The sequence below is a fragment of the Urocitellus parryii genome, chromosome 7 (genome assembly GCF_045843805.1).
Source record: "Urocitellus parryii isolate mUroPar1 chromosome 7, mUroPar1.hap1, whole genome shotgun sequence".
NCBI lineage: Eukaryota > Metazoa > Chordata > Mammalia > Rodentia > Sciuridae > Urocitellus > Urocitellus parryii.
This window is the reverse complement of record NC_135537.1, coordinates 36,678,022-36,697,868: the sequence shown is the minus strand read 5'-3', so window position 1 is coordinate 36,697,868 and position 19,847 is coordinate 36,678,022. Positions and strand designations below refer to the sequence as shown.

The 19,847-nt window shown below is 36.5% G+C and overlaps 1 protein-coding gene and 1 pseudogene across 1 annotated transcript in view; both read left to right on the top strand.

Moving 5' to 3' along the window:
• Vps13b (vacuolar protein sorting 13 homolog B) overlaps positions 1–19,847 on the top strand; it is a 720,349-nt gene that overhangs the window by 643,673 nt on the left and 56,829 nt on the right. The window contains exon 44 of the mRNA XM_077801386.1: positions 18,977–19,132. Within this exon, the coding sequence (XP_077657512.1) occupies positions 18,977–19,132 (156 nt within the window). The remainder of the gene's footprint in view (positions 1–18,976; positions 19,133–19,847) is intronic.
• Positions 14,473–15,020, top strand: LOC113179635 (synaptojanin-2-binding protein pseudogene; annotated as a pseudogene).

Below are 19,847 nucleotides of genomic sequence, written 5' to 3'. Positions count from 1 at the left end.
GATAAATGAACCAACAGTGTGAAAGTGACTGAGGCATGGAACAACATGGTATGGTAGAAGAACCTGCAGTGTACAGGACGTGCGTGGGACTGCAAGATGGGGAAAAGGCAAAGGTGAGCCACACTAGGCAGTTTTAATGCCAACCTGAGGCTGTGATAGTCTGTATACCCAGAGAGATCTAACTAGCCTTCCACAGAGGTGGGGTTTAAAGGATGAGTACAAATTGGCCCAGTGGACAACAGTGGAGCCAGCACACCAAGCAGAACCAGAATATATATCAATATAGACATACATACACAAAAACACACACAAAGACAGACAGTATGTCACATAGTTAAAGAAACTCAGGATTTCTTCAGTATAACTGAAGCATCAAAACATGTCCATGCCATGCTGAAGAAATATATACTGATATCCTGGCTCTTAGGGCAGTAGTGGTGGGAAGCCCTGATTTTGTAGGTTTTGCCTTTTCATGATGAAATAATCCCATCATAGCTGATTTCAAGCTACCAATTGTTTAAAACCAGCTTATAGAATTCCTGAATAGTTAATGACTGGTTTTCTCAAGCAAGTAAGAGCCAAATCCAACACATAGGAGTTGGGTTCTAAAAAGTCCATTTTGAGGTGGTATCCTTCTATGTGATGGGCAAGAGGAATGCCAGGATCACAATTGCATTTTGGGAAGATGCTTCTGGTATAGGAGGAAGAGGGTCTAGAGGACACTGAGAACACAGAGTAGATTGAGCACTGCTGCATAGTCTAGGAGGGAGAGAGATGAGAGTGTCTGAATTAAGACAAAGAAGGAGGCATAGATTGGTGTAAATGCCTAAGAAAAAGGTTTTTTTATGAATAATAGCCATAAATTCTATCTGAGGGCTCTGAGCACTAAAAAAAAGAGGAGTCAGATTGTGGAAGAGAGCCCAAATGTGGAGCAAGTCGCCTGCAGAGTGTATTCCCCATTTTTTGTACCTTTTTGCCTTTTTGGCAAGTATAGTCATGACAGTGTAGGGTGGCAAATCATCTTCATGGCCTATGGTGCTAGGGGGAAAGTCCAGGCAACCAAGGCTGCTAGAGAGTAAATAAAAAATCCTGAAAGGAGAAAGTCATGAAATGAGAACATGATGTTTAAATGTGGCCCAGCTCCTTGGCTATGAGATGAGGGTGATTTGCACTCAGGGCTCAAAGATCTGAACTCATTTGAACTGCCACTCACCCAGGTGTGAGAATTTTCCATCTGAATCTAAGTAAATTAATTACCTCGTAAATCAAAAACATTAGCCCTCTTTGCAGCAGTCACAAGAGAATCCAGAATCTCGATAACCTAAAATTTATAGTGTTTATGATATGACTCTGAATTACTTAATGGATTAAAGTCAGAAGAAAAAATGTTACTCAATTTCAAAGAAAAGACAATTAATAGATGCTAACCCCAAGATGTTTCAGGTGTTGACATTATCAGACACGTCGTTTAAAGCAGCTATGAAATGTGAAGGAATTTTTTTTATATATGACAGCAGAATGCATTATAATTCTCATTGCATATATAGAGCACAATTTTTCATATCTCTGGTTTTATACAAAGTATATTCACACCAATTCATGTCTTCATACCTGAACTTTGGATAATAATGATCAACGTGAAGGAATTTTATAGGTGTAATTAATGTCCTAAATTAGTTGACTTTTAGTTAATCAAAAGGGAGATAATCCTGAATGGACCTAAGTTATTCAGATAAAAGCCTTAAAAAGAGGGATTGGAACTGTATGTATGATAAGAGAGACATACACTTCTGCTGACCCTGAAGAAATAAAATGCCCTGTTTTGATGGCCTTTGAAGAGGGACATGGGGCAGGGAGCTGTGGGAAGCCTCCAGAACCTGAAAGTGTCTACCAGCACCAGCCAGTATGAAGTTGAGATTCTCTTCATATAGCTCCAAGGAATGAATTCTGCCAACAACTGGAACAAGCTTATAAGTCGATTCTTCCTGGTTCCAGCATAAAGATAAGAATGCAGCCCAAATGACATCTCATTTTCAATCTTATGAGACTTTGAACTGAGGACCCAGCTCAAGCCATGCCTATACCTCTGACCCACAGACACTGTGAGAAACTAAATGTGTGTTGGTTTAAGCTACTAAATTTGTGGTGATTTGTCACTCAGTAATAGAAATATAACATGTCGAAAGGAAAAAGTCAATGAACTTGAAAATATCAATAGAAATTGTCCAGTCTAAAGAAAAAAGAGAAAAATGATTCAAACAGAACAAATAGAACCCCATGGATCTCTGGGAAAATGTCAAAATGTTTAAGATATGAGAAGTAGCAATTTCAGAATGAAAAAGGGAAAAAATGAGGCAAAATATTAAATAATCCCAGAAAACTTCTTAAATTTTATGAAAGGTAGAAACTTGTAGACCAAAGAAGCTCTGGAAAAGCTGGGTGCACACCCATAATCCTGGCCATTGGGAGGCTGAGATAGGGGAATGGTAAGCTCGAGGCAAGCCTGGGCAATATAAGCAAGACCTCATCTCAAAAAAATAAAAAATAAATCAGAAAAACTCCAGAGAGGGTCAATTCAAAGAAATTCATATCCAGGTCCATCGTAATGAAACTGCTAGAAACTAGATGAAGAGAAGATTTTGAAAGCAGCCAGAGAGAAATGACACTAGCTAAGGAAACCACAAATCATATTGCTGTGGACTTCTCTCAATAAGAAATGAAAAGAATATAAAATAACATCTTTAAGGTGCTCAGAAAAGGTTTAGATTGGCAGAAGTGTGTTTGGAAGTTATTTGGGAGGCTAAAATAACCAGGCTTTGATTATTAGTTATGGAAGAAGAGGGTCTGGTTTGACTCTGAGGCTTCAATATTAGATGACAAGTTGGTAATATTGCTGTTTACCAAGGCAGGGAATTGAGGAGTGTTTTAAAAACAGAGAATGATACATGTTATGAGCACACAACAGAATAATCTTAAAACCATTTTTGAAGCCATAAATACTTGCATTTCATTCCAAGTTGTGTGAGATTGGACAGGTTCTTAATTTCTTGGAGCTTCAGTTTTCTCTTCTGCAAAATTAAGAGATTATTGTCAAGATTCCGTGAAAACCATTTATGAGGTATGCAGTAAAGAACCCCACTCTATATAAACCAACTTTGCTTTTTTCCCTTTTCTCTATCTAGACATCCAAATAGATGTGGAAAATAGATAAATTAAATGTAAGAGTCTGGAGCTCAAAAAAAAATAGTCTGGCCTGGAGATATAAACTTAGCCAGTCATCAGTGCCTAGGCAGCAGTAGGATTAGGTAGACTGTACCAAAAGAAGAGGCCCCTGTTAGTTATCTGGTGCTTCAGAACAATCTACAAATTGTTATGCTACAAATGTAGCATAACCACTCCAGAGGCTCCCGTTCATCAAAGAAGATAGTATACATATAGCATTTGCTGATCCATAGAAATTCTAAAATCCAAGCAGATAAATGTTAGAATTTTCTTGTTTAGTACTTAATATTACTCCTTCTAGGGAATAATTCTTTGTGGCTTATGGCTTTTGGCTCTAGGGTTTAGCCTCTTTTCATTTCCCATGAAAAGTAGCCTTTCCTTATACCTCGTAGTTTTCTCAACCTGCTTTTCACTGGCAGAATTTTGAAGGTTCAAAGACCTCTTCATTTTGTATTTTTATCAATATGATTCTAGGTTTACTATATTAGACAAAATCATATCCATAGATCTCTTCAAGATAAGCTTTTCTCTACACTGTAAGATTCTGCCGACACTTCTGTGGGACATTACCCGTGACTATCTGAGAACCCCCAGGCATAAGGTTAGATCTCTCTATGGTCATAACAAAAGATTTTATAAGAACAGTCTTTGTCTTATCTCTAGACCCAACTATCCTGATCACATCCTAGATTTCATTCTAAATTGCCTGGAAACCATTTCTTGATTTTAGTATCCTTTGCCATGTAATAAAGCTGTGCTTTTTATTTAAGTCTTTCATTAAGCTTGTATCTCCCCTCTCTGAATTTAATATAATCATCGGGTAGAAAGAAGCCACAAGGCACATCAGCTCCACCAAAGAAATTTCCTTAGCTAGATCATATAGTTTATTAGGCACATTTTCTATTTTCCAATTTACTGCAGGTGATAAGTTGCTAAACTTTCTGCCACTACAGAGGGAGGACTCCCTTTCTACCCATTTCCAATAATGTTTTCTTTACTTCTTACTGCAGCCTCCTTTGAGGCCATCAGTTTTCTAATAATAATCTCTTTGAAGCCTATTCACTAAATAGTCTCTTCAGTTTTTTTCTCATTTTCCTTCCCTGAAGCCTTTCCTACATTGTAGATCTTTGTTTTAATAGTACCCCATTTATGGGCTGGGATTGTGGCTCAGCAGTAGAGTGCTTGCCTACCACGTGTGAGGCCCTGGGTTCGATCCTCAGCACCACATAAAAATAAAATAAAGATATTGTGTCCAACTACAACTAAAAAAAAATATATATTAAAAAAATAGTACCCCATTTACAGATACCACAGTCTGTATTAGTCACCTATTATTGTGTAACAAATCACCCCAAAACTTGAGTAGCTAAATCAATAAATATTTATACCTCAAAGTTGTGTTAGTCAGGAATTTTAGGAGTTGTGCACTGAGTGGTTCCAGCCCCGAGTCTCTGGTAGAGTTGCATTAAAGACTTCAGCTAGACCTGCAGTCATCTGAAGACCTGACTGGGCTGGAACATCCACTTCCAAAATAGCACACTCACATGACTCTTGGTAGGAGGCCTCAGCTCCTCACTGCAAGGATCTCTACATAGAGTTGCTTGATTTTTCTTGTGATGTGGCAGCTGGCTTCCTCCAGATCAAGTGATCCATGGTCTCATATGAACAAGGGAGAAGCCTCATTGTCTCTTATGTCTCAGCCTTAGAAGTCATTCTCTATCATTTTCAGTGTCCTAGTGATATAGGTTAGGCCTCCTCAATATGGAGTGCACTAAAAGAGACATGGGCAGAGATCATTGGAGCTATTTGGGAGATAAGACTACATAAAGAACAATAGTAGAATTTGGAGGTTAGGCTGAGGGATGGGGAGTGTTGAGAGAGAGAATAAGAGTATGAGGAAAATGGAGATAGTAAGAAAACCAGCACATACTGGTTTTTTAAAAGTATAGAAAGGAAAATGGCTAATAGGATAGAATTATCAGTGTTGTTAGATGCCACAAGGAGATTGAGTGATGTAAAAACTGAAAAGAGGAGACTTTTGTATTTGACAATTGAGACATCATTGATGGCTTAAGGAAAGCTCTTTCAGTGGAGAGAGCGAGGTAGAAACCAGATTAAGGTTGAGAAATGAATGGAAAGTGAGAAAGTGGACAGGAAACTTTAGTTGGATATTAGTTGTAGACTGCTACAGAGCCAAAGTTGGGGGGTGGCATTACATGGAAGAAATTTAGGCATGTTCATGTGAGAACAAATAAATAGCATAGAGATTGATAATGCAGAACAGAAAAAAAAATGGTTAATGGCATAAGGCCGTACAAGGGGAGAAGAGGAAAGAGTTCAGTCCACAGAAGGAAGGATTAATCTTGGCTAGGAAGCAGTTCATGCCACATATCTCTTGCTGCTTAATAAGCCACCCAAAACTCAGTGGCTTAAAACCCATTTATCAGTTTATAAGACTGTTGGCTAGAAATCCTGGTGCACTAAAGAGGTTCTTTTGCTGGTCTATCCTGGGCTTATTCAGGAGGCTACAGTCAGGTGGTAGGTCAGTTAGGGCTGCATGATGTAAGATGGCCTGGGCGTCATACTTGGTAGTTGGCAAGCTGTTGGCCAGGTGCCTTGGTTCTTCTCCAAGAACCTCTTGAGCAAGCTAGCCCAGCATCTTCACTCGGTAAAATTATCCCAGGAGAACAAGAATAGAATAGCCTCTCGCACCTAGGCTCAGAACTCACATGTTGACATTCTGCCACATTCTGTTGGACAGAGCAAGTCACAGGTTAGGCCAGATCCACAGAATAGAGCTAGATCCTCAGAGATGCCAAAGAAGATCTGTGGCCACTGACAATTTACCACAAGAGACTCCTCCTACTCTGAGACAGGAGGAGAAAAAAAATGGGGATGGTGTGAATGTAAATGAGGTTGTTGTGGGTGTTTGCTGAGAATGCAAGGGGAAAAAAGGAGTAGGCTTTAATAAAACAGTGTTTCTACAAAATCTATTCCTGTATCTTGCTTACAATAAGCACTCAATGTTCACTGAATAGATTAATGTTGTGCTTTCTCGTACCTTTTCTAATATTTCTCAAGAACATAGACTTAAAATTTTAATTATTTTAACTAAGAAAATTACAAACACTATTTTTTGCATCATATAGTATGTACATACGTACACAAAAAGAGGCACTAACTTCAACATGGATTCCTCTGTATCCTCTCAATGCACTTAGACTTTTCTGAGAACAGCTCCTGGTGCTCTCTGTGGCCTCTAGCAAAATCTTATAAAATAGGAAAATGCTACAGATTGCTATTAGCAATTTACTTCAGATGGTACCAGCTTTCAGCCCCACATGCATGTCCAACTTCTCACACTTTTGTTTAAATCTTTTGTGTTTATTTTATCCGAATTCGTATTTTTTTATCACAAATGAATAGTATATAATATAATAACTAAATATTACGCATTTAAAGTAGATGTCATTGCAAACTAAATTTGCCACATATTGTCTTTTTCCCTACTCATGGAAATCATTTCCCAGAAGTCTACAGTATCACCCTTGTTGTTGTATAGGGCACAGCTGTCTGCAACTAGCAATTCCACTTGGGGAGGAAGGATTTTATGCCTTTGCTCCCCAGTGGCAGTAACAAGCTTCTTTTTCTTTGTGCTGACATTAAGATAGCTAAAATCAACAGTGAGGTAAACACTTCTTGGGACCATCTGGCAAGGATTTTAATCCAAAATATTCTGTAAACACTGACTACATTTGAGTACCCGGAACTACCGTCCATTCGCCATCAGTTGCATTTTTATTTCAGTTTTAAGCAGTAATCAAAACAGCAGAAAAAGTAGACTGAGTAGACTCAGTTCCTTTGCTTTTCTCAAAGTATTTTTAGTTTCATGAGGGATTCCAGGAAATTCACTTTCTCTAAGGGAGCTTACAGCGCCTTCTGAAGTCATCAGTAGAAGTAAATGGGGCCCTCACAGTTTAGGTCATTAAGTGTCTAATGCACAGAGCATATTTGGAATTTCTTCATTTTCTATTGGGAGACACATTTGTTCTACTTAAATTAGAGGCAGAAGTTTGACATTGAGTTTTCTTTTTCTGTAGATTTTAAAGTTTCCTTATAAAAATTGTTTGCAATATGACCTGTTTTAAATCTTTTTAAGTCTTTCACAAGAAATAGCAAAGATGGGATTGTGATAGGGTGCTTTATCCAGTCAAAGGGCTGATTTCTGGAGTTTTTTTACAAACCTGAATGAAAGTGGAGGACTGGGGATTATTTCAGTTATGAAGCACCCAGAGGAATGACTGCTGGTGCTGCTAATGGTCTCCATGTCCCTCCCATGGCAATAAATTTTAGATATTGAAATATAGCTTTGGAGAAAACATACTGGAGATTCCTTAAGCTTTTTACAAGACACTCAAAACCTTTTCACAAGCCAGTGCTCTGCAAATGTGAATTTTTGATGTCTAAACATAAAGATTCTTCACCGAACTAATTTTAAATGTGAATTTTAATACGGAGTGCTTGGAGAAAGGAAATGCAACTGCACCATTAAAATATGGTATTTTGCCATTTTTAAATAATGGGAAATACTGATTAAGGATATTGTAAAGATTTCAGCATAACTAATGTGGTTGTCTTTAATCATACTTACCACCATGAGTTTCAGCAAAAGCATTAACTGAAAGACAATGGCATTCCTATTACACAGTGGCACTTTTTAATTATTTCCATGCTTTTTAATTATTTCCAGAATATTGAGGAACTTATTATTTAAAGGTCAGAATAATGCCCAAGACATGGCCAAGCCCAGTGAGTGTCAGACGCATGGAATGTTGGATGACTTCATAGTTATGAAATTATTTCATTTCTCATGATAATTCCTGACTTGCCAAGTTAGTGAATTTTAAGAACTCTGAGAGCAGATTTTAAGATAAATGTGAAATAATCCATACTTTTGGAGTCAGGGACTTCCCTTCAGGCATTAGTTCATGTTTGACTTGCTTGACTTACACTTGGGGATAAAATGAGTTTAGGACAAGGTCTTCGATACCACATTCCCTCACTGGGAAAGAAAACCAACTTGCACAACTTTGGCTGGCTCATGTTTCTTGTTATACAGGCACTAAGAAGCAGCGGTTGCCATGAAATACTTTACTTAACCTTTACAAAAATGTTTTCTTAGTATGGCAGGGCAGTTTAGTTAAGTGAAAATAAATAACTAAGCATTTTGGATTTCTTTTATATCCATCTGTTGACTTCTTTTTTCTCTAATTAAAAATTAGTGATAACGATTATAATTGTCTAAATTGCCCTAATGACTAAAAAAAAAATTTAAATCACATAAAACCACTTGATATTTTCTTAGGATATGTGTTGGCATGTCTTCTAAATTAAACTAAGATTTGATGAACAATGAAAGTTACATTTGAGAACAATTTAAAAGAAAATTTAATGAAAACTTGGGGGTCAGTTTCTTGTTGTTTATACTTACATTTAGTCAAAATTGAGTTTCAAACAAACAAACAAAACCTGACCACTTGACTCACAGAATGCTTCTCCAAGTCCAAGTGCTTCTGCAGTTGCTTATCTTGTCGGCTTCCATTTTGCAGCTCACCTAAATTAGTTGTATTGTTTCCATCCAACGTACTCTAAACTCTTCCTCTAAAGAAGTGGAAGATGACCAAATTGACTATCATTCTGTCAAAAGAGTGTGTCTGCAGAGCACCAGAATCTCCTGGCTGCTAATACATCCGTATAAAAACAAAAAGAAAGTTTTTATTTGCAATATTTATTCATTTAAAAATGTCAGTTATCTTTTTCTGTATACATACATATCAATGTTTTTTGAAAGTTCACTTTTCAACCCAGTGTGGTAATATCAAAGATAAATAAACCATCACACAATCTGAACTTGAGGCAGCCATTAATATCACTGCTGTTGTTTTTTCAATCACCATTTAACTGTAGGAAAACCCACACTTCTTAGAAACATGAAAATAATAAATATGTATGATGTTGAAATGACCTCTTTAAAACAAGACTGTCTATCATTTCATACTTTTGCTGTGCACATTTATAATTTATGATGGAAATATTCAGAATGGTATGGATAAGATATTAAAAGTATTCTCAATATATGAGACCACTTGCTCATTTAATCTTTCTGCAAAAAAAAAAAATTGTTAAGCAAATCACTTCCTGCTAGTTGAGATCATTTAAATTTAGATGATTTTTAAGAAAGAATGCCCCACCAAACATCTCATTGTTTTGTAGATAAGTATAAAGCAAAAGTGCCATTACTCTTTACCCTACTCTTTTTTTTAAACTCATTTTCTCTAAGTATGTAAACTTTAGCCAGAGACCGAACAAAAAGCCCATAAACAAATTCTTGAACTTAGAGTTTTGCTTACGGTTATTTATGAAAAATAATGCTTAAAATATTCTAATGGATTGATTACAGATATACTGAGACATAGATTAATCCTTAATGTTTGCTAGAAATGTGTGACATTTGACACCCTCACTTGCCCATGTAAATTCAGTGACAGTTAAGCTAGATGATGAAATGACAATGCAGTATTTTAAAGCTTTGAGAATATAGATACAGTATATGAATAACATTATTTCAAGCAGCCAAACAGTACCGTTTTCATTGCTTTAATTGTCTTTCATACTTCAGTCCTGGTGTTGATTGGTGATTGATGTTCCAGGGGAAATAGCAGTTACTGACCTAAGAGTTCCCTGCCTCTTTGCATTTCTTTCTTTACTACTCCCTCAGGCAGGGCCTATCCCTAGCCCTCCCTTCTCTGTATCCCTAGCAGTCTACACACAGGCCTTTTTGTTGTGTTATTCTTTTTAGATATGTATGACAGTAGAGTGTCTTTCGATATATTATACATACATAGAACAAGGATAATCTGTTCCAATTAGGATCCCATTATTGTGGTTGTACATGATATGGAGTTACATTGGTTGTGTATTCATATATAAGGATAGGAAAGTTGTGTCCAATTCATTGTACTGTCTTTTCTGTTCTGATTCCTCCTCCCTTCTCGCAATTTCCCTTTGTCTAATCCAGTAAACTAATCTTCCCCTCCCTTGTTGTGGGTTAGCATCCGCATATCAGAGATAACAGTCTGCCTTTGGTTTGGGGGGACTGGCTTATTTTACTTAGCAAGCTGTGGAACCAACCAAGGTGCCCTACAACAGATGAACTGATAAAGAAAACGTGGTATATATACACAATGGAATATTACTCAGCCATAAAGAAGAATGAAATTATGGCATTTGCCAGTAAATGGATAAAACTGGAGAATATCATGTTAAGTGAAATAAGCTAGTCACACAGGCCTCTTGACTGACCATGAGTAAGATTTGATCTTCTAGAACAATGAATTTTGTTCTATTTTGACTTTGTCATTTCTAGGATCAATATTCAGTGGCTCCACCTGGGTTATGATCAAAACTATTAGAGGAAAGGAAGCTGATGAATTTTTAATATAAAGTTAATTTTCCAAATTATATTGGCAAGAAGTAAAACCAGAAGTTGTTTTCACAATTAGTTTGAAGCCATAGCTTATCACTTTTATGAACTGTCTTTGTTTTTTTAATACAGTTGATATGCTTTGGAGACATTAATTTTGTACAGAAAGAACCACTCTATCCCTTGTAGCCACATGGCAAGTTAGGTTGTTGCCTACTTTGGTTTATCAGAAATAACAGTACTGTCATCTTTCATTCCATTTCAACCTTTTTTCATGTTACTTTTTTGGAGTATAATCTGTCCTCTGGTCAGCCTTTTAACTTCCCCAGAACACCTGGATTCCTATAACTTTTTTTTTTTAACTCTCTAATTTTGCAGTATACTCTTGTTGTTTACTATCTGTTTCTCCCACTATATTGAAAGTATTTTTAACCCAAATTAAATGTCTCATTCTTTTCTGTATCCACCATTCATTACATAGTTAATTGGCTTATGGTAAATATTTAGTAGCTCTAGATCCTTAAAAATACTGGCTAAATTGAAAAAGAAATTCGGGGGGGGGGGGGAATCTCACATCATCACATTAAACTACTCTAAGAATCTTGTGATTATATAATAAAGTAATTTAGCAAACCAGACCCTGTGCTAAGAACTACGGAGGCTCTGGAGATAAAATAAGGATTCAGTCACCCTCTTAGCAAAGTGCCAAGAGTGCAAATGACTTTGACTAGGACACATGGAGAACTTCATTCAAGAGACTGAATATAGGGTTTTAAAATAGAAATGTATAATTTCTTACTCAAAATGCAAGCTCTATATGCTATTAGATTTTTTTATTTTAACATTAATTTTATCTGAAAACAATAATTAAATTCAGTCTAAAATTTGGAAATTACACAAAACACATGACAAAAAGGAAACTCAAAGGGCTGAGGTTGTGGCTTAGTGGTAGAGTGCTCACCCAGCATAGTGAGGCACTGGGTTAGATCCTAAGCACCACATAAAAATGAAATAAAGAGATTATGTCCACCTACAACTAAAAAAAATTTTTTTTAAATATATAACTCCACAACCCATACACACACACACACACACATACCAAACTTGTTGTTGTTCTTTCTGGATATACATGACAGTACATATCTTTTTGTAGTTTTTTCAGTTAATCTACTGTTAACAAAGTGTTAGCATTTTTTTTTTCATGCTGTGAATTTTTTCGGTAGTTTGAGAGGACTACATTGTAAGTATGATTAAGAATAGAAGCTGTAAGTTAGTACATGTTGAAATCCCATATTTGTCCCTCCCCAGCACTGCAACCCTGAAGATGTCACTCAGCCTCTGTATACCTTAGCTTTTTTTCATCTCTAAAAGTGAAAAAAAGGGCTGGGGATGTGGATCAAGTGGTAGCGCACTCACCTGGCACATGTGAGGCACTGGATTCTATCCTCAGCACCACATAAAAAGAATAAAATAAAGATGTTGTGTCCACCTAAAACTAAAAATTAAATATTTTTTTAAAAAGTGGAAAAAAAGTACCTACCCTACAAAATTGTTGTAAGGAATAATAAAATAGTGTATAAAAAGCACTTAGCCAAGCACATAGAAAGTTTTAATAAATGATAGATGTTGTTATTTTTTCTGTATTTTTAATCAATTTTTAGTGCTACCAAATAATATCTTCTGGAATAAGCACACATCTAGATAAATCTTTACACATATTTATATTATCACCTGGGGATAAATTCTTTTATCTAAGATTTTTCATGTAAGTATTACCCTCCCATTGCAATTTTTATTCCAGCCTTTTGTATGTTAACCTTTTTAAAGAGGTTGCTTCAAGCTGCTTGCATAGCATTTGTGGCCTTCAGTGAATTCAGTCTGGAGGAGAAACTTACACATATTCATATTTCTTTGGAAAGCAAACAGCCCAGCACTTGCATCATGATAGTGTCTGTCACTTCCTGCAAGTTTGCTTTGGAAAGACTTTCATATTTAACTTGCTTTCTTTTTTCCTTTCTTCTACCAAAATAAACCATAACAAAGAATCCAAGCAATTCTGTTTTATTTATTTTTACCTAATCTTTATTTTAGATGGCAGATTGTGTTCTATAAATATGAATGGATATATGTTGGGTCCAAAGAGTTTTAGTATTGAGTCATGATGACACTAAGCATGAGCCATCATCTAGAAATTTTTCTACTCGGTTCTTAGCATTATTTCAGATACGCTTAATGTCCTGAAATCCAACTGCCTTTGAAAAAGCCACAATGAGCAACATATTTCAATTTTACACTAACTTAGCAGTGTGAAATGTACTATCAGTTCCACTTAAACTCATTCATTTGAAATAAGCAATTTAACTTTGATCTGTTTAATTTGCTTTCCAGATAATATTTTGCATAAAAATTTTAAAATATATTTAAATTTAATTTTCACTCATGAAGGTCATCTGTTTTATTATTTGGGGTATACTTGATATCTTAATATCAACATTATAATATCTGAGTTGTGGATCTGAGGGATCACATTGACTTGTGGTTTCATTTAATATCCATGCAGAACATATAAACTTTTCTAAATATTTTAATTTAATGCTCACTTTATGATATTTTTATATATAAATGTCACCATTAAAATTTTTGGATGCTTACTTTTGGCTATGTTAATTAAGCTTTGTTCATTTATTTATTTAATTTTACTGAGTTCCCAGTGTGCATTAGACTCATAAAGTGATGAGTTTTAAAGTCTAACAAATGCTTGGTACCTAAGTTTTAATGTATTAATATAGACAACATTTCCAGATATTTGTATATTATAATATATAAATAAATGAATGTATACTCAATAGCTTATTTCCCCTTGGATTTCATGATAATTTTTATAATCCCTAAAATTTCTATGATGAACACAATGAAACAGGAAATTTTTTGAAGTTGTTTAGATTTTCAGTTTCTCTACATATCACTTGGGGTAAACAACCAGAAAATGCAAAAGAATACCACAAAGAAGTCCGAAGACAAAATTTTAATTTGCTGTTATTGAGGTACAAAAAGTCTCGATAACAGTTTTTAAATGAATAATGAAATACATAAATTCATGGAAAATATTTGGTACTTTTATCATTTGTATTTCAAAATGTAATATAAAACTTTTGCCTAATCTTGCTCTTTCTCTTTTTTGGTGTACTCTATTTTCCGAGGTTTTATCTTATTTTTATTTTTTTTCTGAATATTGATTCAGAAATTCCTCTTTTGGACATCACTGTGTGTGTTCCTCCCTGATGACTACTTCTAAGTTTTAGCTTGTACAGGGGGAAAAAAAGGAGAACTGAAAGCTATATATGCTCCTATCTGAGGTCTTCAGTAGTAAAATTATGAATATAGTCTAAATGCCAGTGTAATTCTGGGGGGTCTGCTAAAAAACAGAAAACATAGCCCATTGGGACCTCACAACAATTGTGGCCTGTGGCTTCTGTTTGACACACACACACACCCAGTGGAAAATATTACATACTAGCTAAATGGACCAAAAAGAATGAAAAAACTAGATTTTTTGGAAAGGTGGTAGAGGAAGTGCATCTTTAAGGGAAATAAAAGAGGTAAAAGAAGGCGAGAGCCAGGATTCCTTGCATTCCCTGTGCCCTGGCCGGGTCAGCATGCTTCGGAAACCGAAAGGACTGTGCTTGGGACACCACGCTGAGACTGATTCACCTTCACCTGTGCACAGCGCCATCTGACCCAAGGAGGAAGCAGGCGAGCAGCAGAACATGAACAGAAGAGAGGATTATTTGGTCACCAAGGAAGAGATTGATCTTATGGGAGGACTCTCAGGGCTGGGCTTCAACATCGTGGGTGGGACAGATCAGCAGCATGTCTCTAAAGACAGTGGCATCTACCTCAGCCTCATCAAAGGGAATGGGGCTGCGGCCCTGGATGGGTGGCTCCTGGAGGGTGGGTGATAGATCCTTTGGGTACATGGTCAAGACCTAAAGAACCTGCTGCACCGGGATGTGGTAGCCCTGTGTGGTAACGCAGGCTATGCTGTGTCATTGAGAGTGCAGCACAGGTTACAGGTGCGGAATGGACCTATAGGATGTGGAGCTAAAGGGGAGCCCAGTGGTATTCCCATAGCTATGGTGCTGCTGCCAGTGTTTCTCTTACCATGGTGGCAGCCTGGGCCTTAGTGAGATACTGGCAACACTGTTTAAAGGCTTGCTGTCTTCTAGTGCTCCCAGTGAACTTACATTTCTTTTCTCCTCCTTCCCTGCTGTTGTCGCATATCTTTTCCTCTCTGCATAGCCAACACATGATTTAAAATGACTGATTCCCACCCAGAACCATGCTATTCAGAATCTCCAAGTCTTCATATTCTAATGGGAGAGTCTTCATATTCTAATGGGAGAAAGCTGAAGAAAAGACTTGCTTAGAACAAATGAGGAATTAAATATTTTACTAGGACTGCTAATAGAAATTCAGCTACCACCCAAAGAGGGAACAGTTCAGTCTTCCTGTCATCATGGGTGATACCTTTTCATTAGCTGGTGTGCATTGAAAGCTAGCTATATGACATGAGAGAAAGAAAGGATTTTTCTTTTTTAATAATCTTCCTTGGGAAGTACTTGTGGCCTTTATTTAATTTCTAAATACATTTTTGGTGCCTATATTGGACACAAGAGACTAAGAAGAGCTCTTTTTTTAAAAAAGCAAATACATATATAATACACATACATATGCATATATGACAGTATAATATTGATGCTTTATGGAAAATTAAAGAGGTGAGAAAACTAAAAAAATAAAATAAAAAGTGAGAGAAAATTTCCAAGTTGATAAGAGAACATAAAAATTTCTCAGTATCCAGGCAAGAGGAGAAAGCCTATTGCCTTCCCCTTCCCCACACTGCTATCATCCTACTTTTGTAATTTTTCTTCCTCCACATACCGCAGTTACTCTTCTGGTAGTACATTGTTCACTAAACTGAAGGCTTCGGTGACTGCCCTCGAATTCCTGAATTATCAGCCAGATCTACCTATCTGACCCTATCCCCCACTCTTTTTTTCCACATCTCCATTTATCCAGCCAATTAAGGCTATTGAATTTGCCCTAAGCATGGTTTCTTCTTTTCATTTTCATATTTTCTTTTGGCCTAGGAGCCCACTGTCATCTTTGTGGGTTGAAATCCTACCCAAGGTGAGCCCCAGCTAATGATGAAGCTTTCTCAGTCACAAAACCCTGAAGCAGGCCCTCCCTCTTCTGGACTACTCTAGGGCTATGCTCCTCTCCCGCTGCTTCCTGTTTATTATTTGCCTTGTCTTATTTTCCCTGTAAGATCAAAAGTGAGACAAAGAACACATCTCTTCCTTCTTATTTTCCCTGTAGGGCCTAGCATAGTACCTTCCATTCAGTACCTACATAGTGAAAATATATTGGATGAATGGGGAGGGGGGATCTCATTAAAATCAAATGGTCTAACACAAATTTAACATTTTTGTACCTGATTTTACATCTCCCTCTGTACAGAAATGAAAATAGATACATGAGTATTTGTTATTAAATGGAGATTTTTTTAGTACTGTAGCAGTAAAAGTGAGTCAGTGGGTCTAGCAAAAATACCACCTCCCACCCTGACTTGATGTCTGTGAGTATCTGAGCACTGCCATCCATGCCCAAACCCAGGGCCACAGGCTCCCAAGCATGGGGTTAATTACACCCTGAGAAGGAGGAATGTAGTACTCCTGAGCGTCCTCAATTTCTTTGTGCAGATTTCTCTCTTAAGAATGTAATTCCTTTCCTAATAAGTTATATACATCAAATTACTACTGAATATTTAAGTATTTTTTTAACAAATGACCAAACTTCACATATATTCAATTGATGATACATATGAGAAGAAGTGTTATAAAAGTTTTTCTACCACTTAACTTTTCTTTGTGAACTAAATCCAAATGGATCAAAAGTTTATAATTCTATAAAAAAAAAATCTATTCCCACATTCTGAGAACAAATAGCTGCCAGGCAAAAACCTGACAGCATACTCCTTGGTGACATTCAGTTATTAAAAACTGGGTACACAGAGAAAGCAGCTATCTTACACTGAGCTCACATACAATTGTGAACAGTCCTCAATTAAAATTACATAGTGTATATTAAAGCTATTTCTAGAGTCTATGGAATGTTCAGGAAAAATATAGCTGAACTTGCCCTTAAGTACCTTGCCTCATTATTTTTTTGTCGTTTCCAGCTACTAGTCTCTCCAAAGAAAACAACTTTCTTGTTTCTTTTAGTTTTGTATGTGCCCTGAGCTTTATTCCCAATTGCTGCTATAAAAAAACTGACCAAGTTCCAAATACTGCTATTGTTTTTCTTTTTCTTCCCTGTAACTTATATTTAAACATCAAAGATATTCTAGTACTTTTATGTTGGAAAGAGTATGTAAGACCCTATTTCCCCATGAAGGTATTTGCTGTCTAGGTTTTTAGTTTATTTTTCTTCCTCCTTCTTCTTCTTCTCAGCTATTAGCCTTCCTTTTTAGGAGTCATCTCACTGGTAGGCTTTTGATTTCATAGAATCACTGGCAGTTGTGTGGAGAAAGAACCAGAGTGGGGCCATATATTAAAGACAGGGTAATAAGTTATGTTTTTTAAAATACTTTGTTCATGGTAGGACCCCACCTTACTCATCCATAAAAACGCATGTTGGATGACCAATGATACTGGGTGACTTAAAAACAGATAGAACATTGTTATTTTCATATAAATGTGTCCTAAAGAAGTACTAATAATTATTATTACTTTGGAATGCCCACATAAACTGATTTCCTTAGCTGTATTTAATGGGTCAAAATAGGAAAATTAAATAACTACAGAAGAAATCCAGATAGTACCAAAAGTGGCAAAATATATGAATAAGTTAAAATATGAATCAAGAGAGTCAGTTTGTAAAAGTTACAGTAAATAAATACTGCAAAAAAAATAGAACAAAGATTTTTCTCTGACATCAAAATACTGAAGGTATTTCTTTTTTTTTTTTTCTGAAGGTCTTTCTAACTTGATATTGTGATCTCATAAGGAGAGTATATTAAATGAACAAAATCTTCAAATTGCTATTTTGTTCTTTATCAAAATAAAAAAATAAGGAATGGTAATTTAGGATAAAAAACAATGGCATGCACCTGCTCCAGGCCCACTGGACTGGCTCCTGTGGTTCTGTGCCCCTTCAGTAGCAGCAGACACAGCAGAAGAACTAGGACCAACCAGAGTCTCCACAAACATCTTACCATTCCATTTCAACATCCTATCTCCTTGGGTATCCCCTGTTATATACCCATCTCAGATTACTACAGGCATATTCCATGTCACTACAGAAAGGGGATGTTTCCAGAAGACAGATAGCAGGACCATAAGAAATGACATTCCAAGACGTCAAAGTTATTTGATCAGAGAAATGGGGCTTGATCTCCTCCAAACTTGGCATAGAAAGATCTGGCAGGCCTTGGCAGACTTGCTGAGGAAAAGACTTCCTATTGGCTTGAATGTCCCTGTGGCCTCTACCCACTGTTAACACCCTGACCCTGATATATCCTTTGTGTACAAAACCCATACTCTTCTGTAAGATTAGAGGGAAAAAATAAGTTTACCCTCAAGTGCCCAAATAATAATAGTAATAATAAAATGCCACAAACCAAACTTAGCTTTTATTACTACCTAACTATAAGAAGGAATAAACTGCTGGACAATGGTGGTAAATACCGAACCTATAATCCCAGTGACATGGGAGTCTGAGTTCAAGTTCAAGGCCAGCCAAACAACGTAGTAAGACCCTGTCTCAAAATAAAAAATAATAACAAATATAAAGGACTTGGGATGTAGCTCTATACCAAAGTGTCCCTGGGTTCAATGCCCAGTACCAAAAAAAAAAAAAAAAACAGTTAAGACAAGGCTCTTTGATCTCATATTTAAACCTTCTTGTCCTCCAAAATGAATGAAATGGGTCTTTTCTCAGATATTCAACAGGCCTTTTACCATGTGATAGGACTATTATTTTTAAGAAGGTTTAAAATGTGATCTGGAAAACTACATTGACTCTATGTGGCATATTTTCTATTCTTAGCCTGGTGGAATAAGCTGGAAATGGATGAATAATGCAGGTTAGAAAGAAAACAGATGCTAGATATTAGAAATAGAAAGGTTTTCCAGCAATGAGACATTCATTTTAGGACTAGATTTTTGTTGGCACATTTGGCATTGTGACAATTATTGTTTTTCTCTCCAGCTGTTGCACATCTGTATTGAAGGTTGGGGCAATTGGCGTTGGTCAGAACCCTTCAGTGTGGACCACGCTGGGACGTTTATTAGAACAATTCAGTACAAGGGTCGAACTGCATCACTCATAATCAAGGTTCAGCAACTCAATGGAGTGCAAAAACAGGTAAGTTCTTTGTATTCATGTCCTAGACATCTCGTATATTTGATGTAGTAGAGATGAAACTTAAAATAAATGTAAATAATTTATAATGAAAATATCACAGTGGTTAAGGCCTACTACAACCGTACATATGGGCACCTAATAAATGCTTGTTGATGAGCATGATGATGATGATGATGATGGTATCAAACCCCTTATCCCACATCTTTTACAAGAGCTGCTAACGAGCAGTAAAATTTACTGATTTTAGTTTCACCTCTTTTTTTTTTTTTTTTTTTTTTTTTTTTTTTTTTATTGGTCGTTCATAACCTCTTCTCCCTGTCACCACCTACCTTCTGGTGAAGGTGCTAATGAGCTGTGAAATAGCCAAAGGCCTTTACTGAAATGGAAGTGAAGCAAGGGGTGGTGGGGACCCTAGATAATCCGCCAGTGGATAACCAGGAGTTGGTTCTGCAGCATGTGAGAAGAAGCTGTGTGAAAGTGTTGTGATATTGTCCCGTGACAGAGTAAGCCTGGGTCTCCAGCAAGCTTTTCTCTTCGAGAAGTTAATATTAACTGCAGTAAAAATTCACTGCAGCCTAACTCTTGGCATATAAAACCTCAGCTCTCAGCACATATTTTTACGTATTTTATAAAACTTCCTTTTGGCTGTTTTTGAAGTTCTAAGACTGTGAAGGGAAAAAAGTATCTGACACTTTTTTTGTGTTCTTAAGATGTG